This window comes from Vespa crabro, chromosome 21 (assembly GCF_910589235.1).
Source record: "Vespa crabro chromosome 21, iyVesCrab1.2, whole genome shotgun sequence".
Lineage (NCBI taxonomy): Eukaryota > Metazoa > Arthropoda > Insecta > Hymenoptera > Vespidae > Vespa > Vespa crabro.
Window position 1 is genome coordinate 3,994,041 of NC_060975.1, and position 13,028 is coordinate 4,007,068.

The 13,028-nt window shown below is 29.8% G+C and overlaps 1 protein-coding gene across 2 annotated transcripts in view; it reads right to left on the reverse strand.

The window, feature by feature from the left end:
- Window positions 1-13,028, reverse strand: part of LOC124431594 (semaphorin-1A-like) — a 288,575-nt gene that overhangs the window by 22,668 nt on the left and 252,879 nt on the right. For both annotated transcript variants that reach the window (XM_046979677.1, XM_046979676.1), the window contains exon 6: window positions 12,379-12,466. In XM_046979677.1, the coding sequence (XP_046835633.1) occupies window positions 12,379-12,466 (88 nt within the window). The remainder of the gene's footprint in view (window positions 1-12,378; window positions 12,467-13,028) is intronic.

Consider the following 13,028-nt stretch of genomic DNA (forward strand, 5'->3'; position numbering starts at 1 on the left):
GTGGTATATTCGCGACACGGAAAGTTTGCGGAATGTAAAATCGAATTTCACGGAGATACCCGAGATTCCTCTCTCTCTCTCTCTCTCTCTCTCTTTCTTTCTCTTTTTGTTTCTCTTTCTTTCTCCCCTCCCCTCTCTCTCTCTCTCTCTTTCTCTCTCTCTCTCTCTCTCTCTCTCTCGCGGATATATATGTTTTCACGGATTTATTCGAAGGTGGGACAAGTTTTCGGTTATTTCGAAGAAGATTTCGCGTTTTCTATCTCCCTTTTCTCTTGATCTTTTAGAAAACAGTGAAAAGAACGAAATAGAAGGACACTGATGTGTATGTAAGAAAAGTAACCGAACGACGAGATATACCAGTATTCCAAGTATATTTTCGTATACAACAATACTCATCCTCTTTTCTTGTCTCTCTCTCTCTCTCTCTCTCTCTCTCTCTCTCTCTCTCTCTCTCTCTCTCTGTATTCATGTTCTATCCGTGAAGAAGATCTTTCTCGAAGGTCGCGGCGTGTTCCTCTTTCGCGTGGCGCTTCCATATTTCACGTTCAAAAAGCACGATGGGATTTGAGGCTGGCCAACATATGCGCACGATAAGTGTGTATATATATATATATACATATACATATATATATATATATATATATATATATATATATATATAGTGAGCTCCACGCGGTCGTATATAACAGGCGAAGTAGACGTTAGACTTAGGGGATGAACGTGCTCGTTGCAGGGCTACAAATCTACGGTGAGCTCCCTGGTAACGCCGAAGCCTGCGAATACTCGTATTCTCTCTCTCTCTCTCTCTCGTTCACTCTCACGTCGTGTTCCTAATACCTTACATGAAGAAAATAGAGAGAGAGAGGGAGAGCGAGAACAAGAGCGAGAGAGAGAAAGAGAGATGTGTTTCTAACGCATTTCTACTCTCTACTAACGTCCATACCCTTTCTAACGATATTAAACGGACGCTTTGCAATCTTCTATATCCCGTCTCGTTTGACGTTATTCCTGCATTTTAACAAATTTAATACGAATGAGAAAACGTATTTTACGTTCATAGGTCAGGTAAGTGTGAGTAATTCTTTTTTTTTCCAACGACTATTCATTTCTATTTCGGGATGAGAGAGAGAGAGAGAGAGAGAGAGAGAGAGAGAGAGAGAGAGAGAGAAAGAGAGAGAGAGGAGGAGGAGGATGGAGGGTTGAAAATGTGAACGAACTTTTTCAAGTCGTACAAACTTTGTTGGCTTTCGTCGGTTAAATGACGATCGTCTAGAAGAAAATTGGATCTGTTTGTTTGAGAAAGAATGGTAGAAATGTGTATGAGCGCATGTGTTTATGATAGAGAGAGAAAGAGTAGAAAGAGAGAGATAGAAGGGAGAGAGCATGAAAGGAAAAAAGAAAGATAGAAAAGGGAGGAAAAAAAAGGAAAGAAGATTTTTTTCCTAGAAAAATGGCAACGACGTGGTGTCGGGAACGCAAACGCACGATCGAGCAAATGATTTCCTCGTTTTCTCGAGTTTCACGCTGCGACAGACACATATACGTTGTTCACGGTGTAAAATATCAAAGTTCTCTCTTGATTTTCATTCTCACGGCGAGTGGATACACGATGACATTCGTTGGGAAGAGGCACGTTCGTTCGAAATGAAAAGAGGAAGAGAGAGAGAGAGAGAGAGAGAGAGAGAGAGAGAGAGAGAGAGAGAGAGAGAGAGAGAAAGAGAGAGAGAGAGATAAATGAATAGAAAGAGAGACAGAGAGAAAGACAGAGAGAGAGAGAAAGACAGAGAGAGAGAAAGAGAGAGAGAGAGAGAGAAAGAGAGAGAGAGAGAGAGAGAGAGAGAGAGAGAAAGAGAGGAGGGGGGAAGAGGACAAAAAATCGAAAAATCCTTTTATCCGACGAGTAAAAGAAATAACGGGAAGCTCGTTTCTTGCTTTTAATATGAACGGTGAATATAAAATTCCATAAAAAGAAGATACCGAGAAGAGAAAGAGTACGAGAGTCGATACGCGAAAAAGAGTCAATAACATTGGGTGGGAGTCGACTGGAATAGGACAGAGGGAGAAGAGGGTGAGAGAGAGAGGGAGGGAGAAAGAGGGAAAAAGGAGGTTCAGGGGTTGCTCGAAGTGTGGAACTCGTTAAGTGATTACCTTCATCATCGAATAAGTGCCATGCTGAGCTTTTCTGTCGGTACTTTTTAATAAGATCAAGAAGAAAGAGAAACGACGAGCGTACTCTTATAAAACGATAACTGCCTTATAAATATTACTTCTTCTTTCTTTCTATCTCTCTTTCTCTCCCTTTTTACTCTCTCTATTTTCCTTTTTTTTCTTTCTCTCTTTCGAAATTATACGCCGTGATGCAAACGTAATCGAGTAGCAGTTAAAAGCTATTCTCTCTTTCTATCTCTCTCTCTCTCTCTCTCTCTCTCTCTCTCTCTCTCTCTCTCTCTCTCTTTTATTCTTTTATTATTTTTGTTTTACTTTTTCTTTTTTACGCATAAAATATAATGAATTGTACAAATGTTTGAAATGCTTCATATTAGATATAAGAAATATTCATTCATGCATTCATTCATTTATTTATTAATTTTTATTCTTTTATTTTCTCTTTATTTCTTTCTTTTAATAAAAACAAAATAAACATTCAAAAATACACAGAGATGCATAAGAAAATGTACATGTGTACGCGTATCTGTCCACGTGAAATAATGTATCGGAAATAAAGAAGAAAAAAAGGGAAAGACAAAAATAAAAAAAGATAAAAAAGAGAGGAAAAAAAAAAAAAAAAAAAAAAAAAGAAAAAGAAAAACCATCGATGATCGATGTTCGTAGGAATTGATGGGAAATACGTGATAAGATTTTTATACATTTTCTATCAAACGTTTTTATTATGAAAAGGTCAGAGAGATATTGTAAGTACATTCGTCGAGATAGAATATCTCCTGTGCGTCATTGTATCGTAATTTAATCAAACTAATTCAAGCTTTCGTCACAATTTTAAAGATTCTTCTTATTCGTTATTTTGAAACGAACTAATGAACGAACTAATGAACGAACGAATGAACGAATGGAACGAATGAACGAACGAACGAATGAATGAGTGATCGTAAAAATATTTATATTTTCTCTCTCTCACTCTCTCTCTCTCTCTCTTTCTCTCTCTCTTTTTCTATCTTTCTCTTTCTCTTTCTCTTCTTCCCCATTTACATTGGTACTTTTACATATTCGTGTCGCGAAAACGCCAATTTTCAACACAAATGGAATGGTACTCTCTTTCGAAGGTACAACGTTGTTACGGTTCGAGAGACTGTTAATTTGTTTACTGTGAGTCCTGGAAAATAGAATTAAAATAGAAAGTATGTAATATCACAGAAATGCGCGTATCACAGTTGCCAATCACACACACACACACACACACACACACACACACACATACATATATATAAAATATATATACACATATATATATATATATATATATATATATATATATATATATTGTATGTACTTAAAATAATCGATTCGATTGTAATTACACTCGAAAGAGTATTATACCAAAAACAATTTCGCTCAGACGTAAATAATAAACGATTAATTCTCTCTTTCTGTCTATCTCTCTCTTTCTCTTTATATGTGTCAAGAGAATATTTTTATGAAATGCGTCGAAGCTTTTCGTCTCTTTTATTCTTTCTTTATTCTTTGTTTTCTTTATCACTCTTTCTCTTTCTCTCTTATTTGATGTCATGAGAGACCCGAATCGATAGTGATCCATTCTGGTAGCACAAGACCGATCAGTTCGTAGGTTTCGAAAGAATACGGTCGATGTATGAAATTACTTGTCCGGATAGGGCTTCGTTGTCAAACTGTGCCCTCGTTTGACTCGATTCATTTTATTTGCGACGAGCTTATCTAGCGCTTTTAAAAGAGAGAGAGAGAGAGAGAGAGAGAGAGAGAGAGAGAGAGAGAGAGAGAGAGAGAGAGAGAAAGAGAAAATGAGAGAAAGAGAGAGAAAGAGAGAGAAAAGAGTTCTAGATAAAAGTAGAACGAGGTATTCATAGTAAACCTGTTTTTACATAGGATCACTTTTCCTCCAACACACCTCCATCTTAATCCTCTACTTATCCTCTACTATCTTTTATCTTTCTCCGTCGCATTGCGTTCTTTCGCGATAAGAATAGTTAAGTAAGTAACTAAGTAACTAAGTAAGTAAATAAGTACGCGTAGTTATCGAATACATAGAAAACATTTTTTTTTTTTTACTTTCGTATTATCGATCTTCATTAACTTATTATCGTTCTCGTTTAATGATTAAATAATTAACAAAAGTAAAATTGCTTTATATATCCTTCGTTGAACAAATTGACGAAAGAAAAGAAAAAAAAAATAATTTTTGAAGAGATAATTATTTCTTTTCTAATATTGTATACGGATAGGTATCGTTAATGAAAAACGAAGAAAAAAAAAAAAAAAAAACAAAAAATAAAAAATAATAAAGAACAAAATAGGTATCACAGCTATACGTTTAAATTAAGGGTAACTAAGTACGAATTTGTCGAGTTCGAAGCTAAAGCAACTGGAATAGATTACGCGGGAGTGTTACTAGTAATAAGTAGTATGCGGAGAGTTGTCACATGTTCTCTCTCTCTCTCTGTCTCTCTCTCTTTCTCTCTCTCTCTCTCTCTCTCTCTCTCTCTTTCACATGCACTCCAAATATACACAAACTCTCTCTCTCTCTCTCTCTCTCTCTCTCTCTCTATTTCACATGCACTCCAAATATACACAAACACTCTCTTTCTCTCTCTCTCTCTCTCTGTCTCTCACTCCTTCTCCCTTTCTTGCATACATCCCACAAATACACTATTACTCTCTCTCTCTCTCTCTCTCTCTCTCTCTCTCTCTCTCGTACTGTTTCTCTTGTAGTGTAGATTCGTGCAACCTGACGGACCCATTACGCGGAGAGAACGGAGACGTAAATACTCATGAGTCGGCTGACACGTTCTTGCGGCTCTTGTAACTAATGCGCGAGAATTCGTACGACGTATTACGTACGTACGTATATACGTAAGTGCATTTGTATGTATGCATCCATGTATGTATGTATGTGTGTGTGTATGTAAGTACGTTTCGTTCGCCGATGCAACGCAACGGCTGACACGCGGAATAGATGCCAGTCTGTTCTTCTACGCCCTCTTTCCTTGAGATCGCATTACCGATCGCGTTTTGCCGCACCTATCCCTCTCCCTCTCCCTCTCCCTCTCTTCCTTCTCTTACCTCTTTCCACCCTTTCTTCTTGTATTTCGCGCACGTGTCTACGAACGATCTCGATTTTCCTCGTTCCATTCCTAAACGAGGAATTTATAGAACGGTAAAGATCGATTCTTCGTCTGTGTGTATTTACGGAGAATGGAGGATCCTTAGAGTATGGAATATTGAAAAGAAAAGAAAGAAAGAAAAAAAAAGAAGAGGAAAAAGAAACAAACAATAAAAAAGGAAATAAATATGAATGATATATAAGATCGGCACGAAAAGTTTATGACGATTGGATTTTATTATCAATGTCAGATATTAAAATTGATACGAATTGATAAATTTAAAAGAAGAAGCAAAAAACAGAAAAAGGAAAAAAAAGAAGAAAATTTATAAAAACTCGATCCAATTTTTTCGTTTCGATCTATGCGCACAGCTAAATACATTTTTAGATTCGTCAAGCATTCATATTTATATTCATAAAAATATACGTATGTGTTTTGATATATGTATGTATATGTATATATGTATGAAAAAATAGCACGAAAATATATTCGATGAATTCGTCGATGACGTATTATAAGTTAATATTATATTAAAGTATTAACACAATTAATATAAATAATTTAATATAGTATTAATATTAATTAAGGAAATTTTTTGTTTTTCACTGGACCGATAAATATGAAAATTAAAAGTATTGAGAAATCGATACAAGATTTGAAATAATAACTTTTGAAGATTATTTGAGACATTAATACTTTGAATACTTTTAATTTTCTATTTAATATATTTAATACGAATAATTCGTTCGTTTATTTTGGATATTATTTATTTGTATGAAAATGTATATAAAAAGAAAATTGAGAAAAAATGTTTAATCGTAAAATCGAAATTCTATGTAAGATATCACGTGACTTTCAAGTTTTATATATTTATATGTTATATATTTTTTTTGTCATCCAAATATCATCGTTCATTTTTCATAAATGATTTTTATAATTATATTAAAATTTATATTGGCATAATATTGTATATCATATACTATATTCAGTATAGTGTAATTATAATATAACATAATTATTATAATAATTATATTATTCTATAAAATATGTTATAATTAATAAGTATAATTATTTTATTATAAGTTATACATTATAACTTACAGATTATATAATTTTTTATTAGACATAAAAAAAACATTGGGTTATAGAGGGGTCAATTTTTTTCTCAGTTCAAACGGCACGAAAGAAAAAAAACTATACCAATCAATTTATTGTATATAAACTTTAAATAGCAATCGAAATATTTTTTCCTTTTTATCGAAAAAAAGAAAAGAAAAACAAAGAATATATCATTTGTATATCCTTCTTTGTTTCGATCTTTTCATGAAAACGGCGAGCAAATATACGGAGGTTTTTATTGTTTAAAAAAACAAAAATAAAAAAGAACAAATACTAGGTTGTTCTTTCTTTCTTTTTCCTTTTTTTTTTTTTTTTTTTTTTTTTTAAATAAAACCCGTGGAATAAAGAAAATGTTGGGTTTTGGAAATCTCTATATTAGAGTGGCTAGGAAAACATAAATACGTGAAAATTGTTGTTCACAACAATAAAAGTTAATATGACAATGTGTATTTCGTGAATCTGAAAACAAAGGAAATGGCATTTGCTTTTGTCAAGCAATTTTACGGTATTCCATTATACCGAACTGATTGCATCGAATACGCCGGTTAACCGCGCGTAAACAATCCATTGATTTTAGCGATTGATATACTACATATGTATTATTGTAAAAACGAATAAAACGTGTCCTCGAGGTATCTAACAAAATGATAAAAATTAAAAATGCATTTTTAAAAATTAAATTCATGGAAATATAATATAAAGATAACATTTATATATATATATATATATATATATATATATATATAAATTTAGTAATATCGTAGAATATTTTTTTTCTCTTATAGCAAATTATAAATGCTTAATAAAAATTCTAGAGATTACATTTGTATAATATAATTATAACGTTATATAATAATTTAATATAATTTAATATACATTAATTTAATATATATATATAATATATATTAAATAATAAATTAATCATTAAGAAAAGAAAAATACTATTAACATATAATTCATATTGTCATTGAAAAGAAATTATGGGATAATTTTTACATGTTTGTCCTTCTGTTTTCTTTTTTTTCTTATAACAGATCTTACAATAAAAATATAATATTTATTATAAAAATTACATCCTTGATAAGAATATCAATTTTTCCAGTTTTGTTAATCTTTACAAAACGAGTTCAGGTAAAACAAGCAAAAAGTAATCCGTCGATTAATTAAACAACGTATATAATACTAATGAAAAAGAAAAACAAAGAAAGAAAAAAAGAAAAAGAAAAATTAAAAAAGAACAAATAAAATCAAATGAAGTATAATCAGAAAATCAATTTCGTTAATTCGACGTGTATAAAGATTGACGAAATTCAAATTCGCGAAGAGAATACAGTTGATTATTATATTATTTACAAATAAATACGTGCAACCTCAAAAACAGACATAATACTATCAAGAGTAGAGAAAAGCGGCAACGAGAAAATAATGGCGGTGAGTGGATATTGCGTGTATGGTTGTCACGCACGCGGAACTTATAAGCACTCGTGACACGAGCGCGACGTGTGCACTCGTTGAGTGCTCTATGCGTGCTCATCCTCTTCCTCTCGTTCTGTTTTGTATATATATATAATATATATATATATATATATATATATATATATATATATATATTTGTACGTATGTGTGTATATGCATGTATATGTGTCGGATCATCTGTAAATACGTCAGTAACACTCACCCATCCAAATACATATACGTATATATGTGTATATTTGTACGTATATATAATTAATATATATATATATATGAATATATATATATAATATAAATATATATATATGTATATATATATATATATATATATATATATAGATTTGTATGTAGGTATAATTACACACACACATATATTTACTTATGTGTATTTTAATATATATGTATGTATGTATGTATGTATGTATGAATATATAGTGGCAGAGAAGGAGGTGGAGGAGGGGGATACGTCGACCAATGACGATAACGACGACGAGAACACTCATTGGACGAAGGATCGGGAACGCTCGAGTACCCAATTCACTTTGTCAAAACCACGCGAGGTCTCTGATAATGTACGATTGGAAAATGTATTACAGCTATTTCGCGACGAAATGTATAAAAAAGAAAAAAGAAAAAAAGAGGAAAGAAAGAGAAAGAAAGAAAGCAATGGAGGCTCTTTCTTGTCGAGAACGACGAGGAGTCGAGATATTGTTTATTTATTTATTTTGTTTCCTTTCTCCTTTTTTCTTTTTTTCCTTTTATACATTTGACGAACGTTCTTGGTCTTCCTCTCTATTGAAACGACGATATTTTTCTTAATATTTTTTTATTTCAATTTCGATTCATTTCTGTCGAAATAATTATTCAGCGATCAAGCGCGATAAAATCGTCGTTTTATATATATCTTTTTCTTTTTTTTTTTTAAATGCAAAGAATTCGAAGATTTCGTAATAAATATACATTTATCTAAAAGTATTGCAAAATTTTTATTTACGACGATGAAATTAATTTAGACGAATCTCTTTTTATATTTACGAATGATTTTATTCGACTTTTCAAATGATTATTGATTTAATTGAAAGGCATTATCTTTTTTTTTCCTTTCTGCTTCTTTTTCTTTCTCTCTCTCTTTCTCTTTTCTTCTTCGATTATTAATAAAATTAATAACAATTCCCTTTTTCTTTTCTAATTTATATCATTAAATTCCATTTCTCTTATTTCTTTGTTTTATTTCTTTGTTTCATGTAAAAATAAGGATCAACTTTTTAACCGGGACATAATATTTTTCGAAAAATATCTTTCTCGTACGTTTAAAAATATCTAAGGTAGAAAACGTTCTCGGACTTTACTGATATGTGGTAGCGTCTAACTCTGTTCCCGGGACATCCGGAAAGATGTAAAAGTATATATATACGTCGTTTCTCTTTCCTTGTCTTTCATTTTCCTTCGTTCGAATCTGAAAAAGCTCTTGGCGCCGTTACGTATTCTTCGTATCATAGTGGAAAATGAAAAGAAAAGAAAGGAAAAGAAAAGAAAAGAAAAAAAAAGAAATACATGAGAGAGACAGAGGGAGAGAGAAGATAGAAAAAAAGAAGAAAAAAAAGAAAAAAGAAAGAGAAGGAAGAAGAAAAGTAACCGAGATAGCAATGGAGTATTCCCATTTAAATGCGCCCCTCCTCTTCCTCTTTCTTTGTATATGTGTGTGTGTGTGTATGTATGTATGTATGTATGTATGTATGTATGTATGTATGTATGATGTATGTATGTATGTATGTATGTATGTAAGTATGTATATATGTATCTACAGATTGTGTATACAACCTTTTGCGCAAACGAAGTCAACGCCTCGAATCCCTTCGTATAATTTTCACACAAAACACGCGCGCGAGATGTTTAACCTCAGTTCGAAAAAAGAAAAAAAAAAGGGAGGAAAAAAAAAAGAAGAAAGAAAAAAAAAAGTCAGCCGTATGCTCGCGCGTGTTCGCGCGGAGATAACGCGGTGAACTCGATTTTTGTATATGCACCTTTTCCTGTATCTTTCTTTTAGCCCTTCCATTTCTCTTTCTCTCTCTCTCTTTCTCTTTTTTTTTCTTTTTCTCATCGTTGAAAGATTCGAAATTCATTGAATGTACAAAGTATTGGATTTATTACATAAAGAATAGATCGATAACTGTAATATTATCTATTGTAATTGATTATTAATATTGAATGTACTAGTTTTTTTTTTTTTCTTAATAAAAATTATTTATTAAATATCTAATAAATAATTTATTAATAATATATAAATGTTGTTAAATAATTGAAATGTTTGCAAATTATTTATTGAACGTTTTTTTTTTTTTATATATTTTTGAATTAATTTTTGTATACTTTTCATTCTATATTTTTTTCTCTTCATTGTTAAATTCTTTATTAATGTAATGTGCGTAATATATAAAATAGATTGATAACTATAATTTATTATAATTATAAGTAATAATTTTAAAATCAAAAAATACGAAAAATTATTTAGTAATTTGTTGATAAATATAATATGCCAATGAAAAAGAACTGACAATGAGTATATATTATGTATGTACATTAATAATGCAATAATGCATGCATATGTGCACTTACAAAAATAAAAAAGAAAACATGATCGCGAATATGTAGTCAACCTTGTACCATTTATCTTTTCATCTCTTTTACTATTTCTTTTTTTTTCACTTTTTCTTTAACATTTTTGTTCAAAACATCTTGCGAACTAATCATATTTTGAAATTGCATTTGAAAAAAAAATGTTAAAGATCTATCTAAAACATGTCAATGACCTTGAAATCTCGTAAAAAAAAAATTCTTGATAATTTGTCAAAAAGTATCCCTTGAAACAATGTAATTTGATCACGAATAATTTTTTTTTTTTTATTAAATCAGAAATAACGGAGATATTTGAAGTGATAATCATTATTAAATTATTATTTAATATTAATACTACATATGCATATTTAATATATATATATATATATATATATATATATATATATATATATATATATATAGAATAATAAGTATATATGTAATATTACTATAAAATTAATAAATGTTATTAATTACTTGTACAATATACTTGTTAAAAATGCATTAAGTTATATATATCCTGTATATATGTATGTATGTATATGTGTATGTGTATTGAGAATCATGGACAAACCAATCGATATGATTTTGTTAGTAGATGAAGAAGAGAAAAATATGATAGAGATTATCAAAGTATGATCACCATTTGAGATGGAAGTTATCACTTTATCTTTTGTATTTTATTTTTTTTTTTTTTACATAGATATTAATTTTTTTTTTTTATTATTACATATTAACATCTTTAATAAATTAATATTTATGATCAATCTACGCGAAATAATGTACTAAATGATTCATCTATTATTTTAATAGATGAATTAATTAATTTCTATGTACGTTTTTCTTTTGCTTTCTTTCTTTCTCTTTGTCTATTTTTTTCTTTTTCTCTTCGTTCGAAAATTCCAAATGTAATATCTAAATTTCGATTTTGTTTAAAAAAAAAAAAAAAAAAAAAAAACTGAATTTATATAATATAGAAAATAATACGATAACTATTCGCAATTACATTTCAATAAATAAAAACATACAAAATCGTTTTATAATTCGTTAAAAAATTTATAATCTATTAAATATTTTAATCAAAATTTTTAACTCACTTTTGTGTATAATGCATTCAATTAATATTAATTTTATCTGAAAATCAGCAAATGAAAAATTATTCACAAATATTTTAATAACGATTATTTATACAAAAAACAAAAAACAAAAAGAATAAATTACTTTGATCGCATTTGCAATTCATTGCTTAATCCCGCGCTTTTATATATATATATATATATATATATATATATATATATAAAAATAAAAGGAAAATTAATTACTTCGATCGAATTTGCAATTCATTTTTGGATATCATTTTTCAAGATCGTACATTTTTACGCTTAATATCAGATCATTTAAAAAATTTTTTTAAAAAATCATTTTGATTTTTTTAACCCTAGTTGTGCCAGTGGGAAGGGTGTAGATCCTCAGATCAATTTTGAGCACAATTAAAACAATTTACGTATTGCCTGATTCATGAATTTTTTTTTTCTTTTTTTTTCTTTTATAATGACAGAATTGAAAATTAACTTCAAAATAGCTTCAGTATATAGTATCTTTTTGGAATAAAAATTATTCATTCTGTATAAATGACAGATGTTCAAAGTGGCTGGGTTGTAATTCACCACAAGTGCACAAGTTGAAATTATTTTGAGATGTGCACAGGTACGGTTGTCACATATGATAATATCAAAATTAAAGATATATTATATACACAGTTACATAGGTAATACATTTTGATGGGAATTTACGTAATGGGAAATTGAAAAAAAAAAAGAAACAAGAAACAAGAAGAAAAAGAAGTTGTAAGACTTACCAACGAAGACGGCGGTACTGTTGTGCCTTGGATCGTGAGGACAGAGACCTAGAGCTTCCATCTCGCTCTTTAACGTGTACGCGCCATCCTGGAATACAGATTAGAAAAGGGTTTAGAACGGAGCTATTCCTTCGACATCCTCTTCGAGCTATCGGGAATATTGATCGTGTCATGTTTAGCATATATATCGCTTTGATACTTGTTCTCTTAACCCATTGAAGTAAGATGTGTATATATTGTACTAATACATAATACATACTTACATAAATAATTATTAAGAAGTAGTTCAATTTGTATGTTAATATTTGTAAAATTATACATTAGACGCGATCACGTATAAAATATGGATTCATACAAAACGAGAAAAATATTTGTAACTCACTGATATATACAAGTATAGTCGGATATTGTATGTTTTTTTTCTAATTTAAAATATTTTCGAAATGATCGTGTCTATATCATCGATTGTTATAATAAAAATAATAATATATTTCTAATTATAATTTATTTTCATATTTACCGGTACATATATTTTTAATTATAATTATATTTTTATGTAATACACGTAGATCTGTTCATTCACTTTTTATTATTTGTTATAATGTAAAGAATTATTTAAACAATTTCTTAATCCATATTACAATTTACAT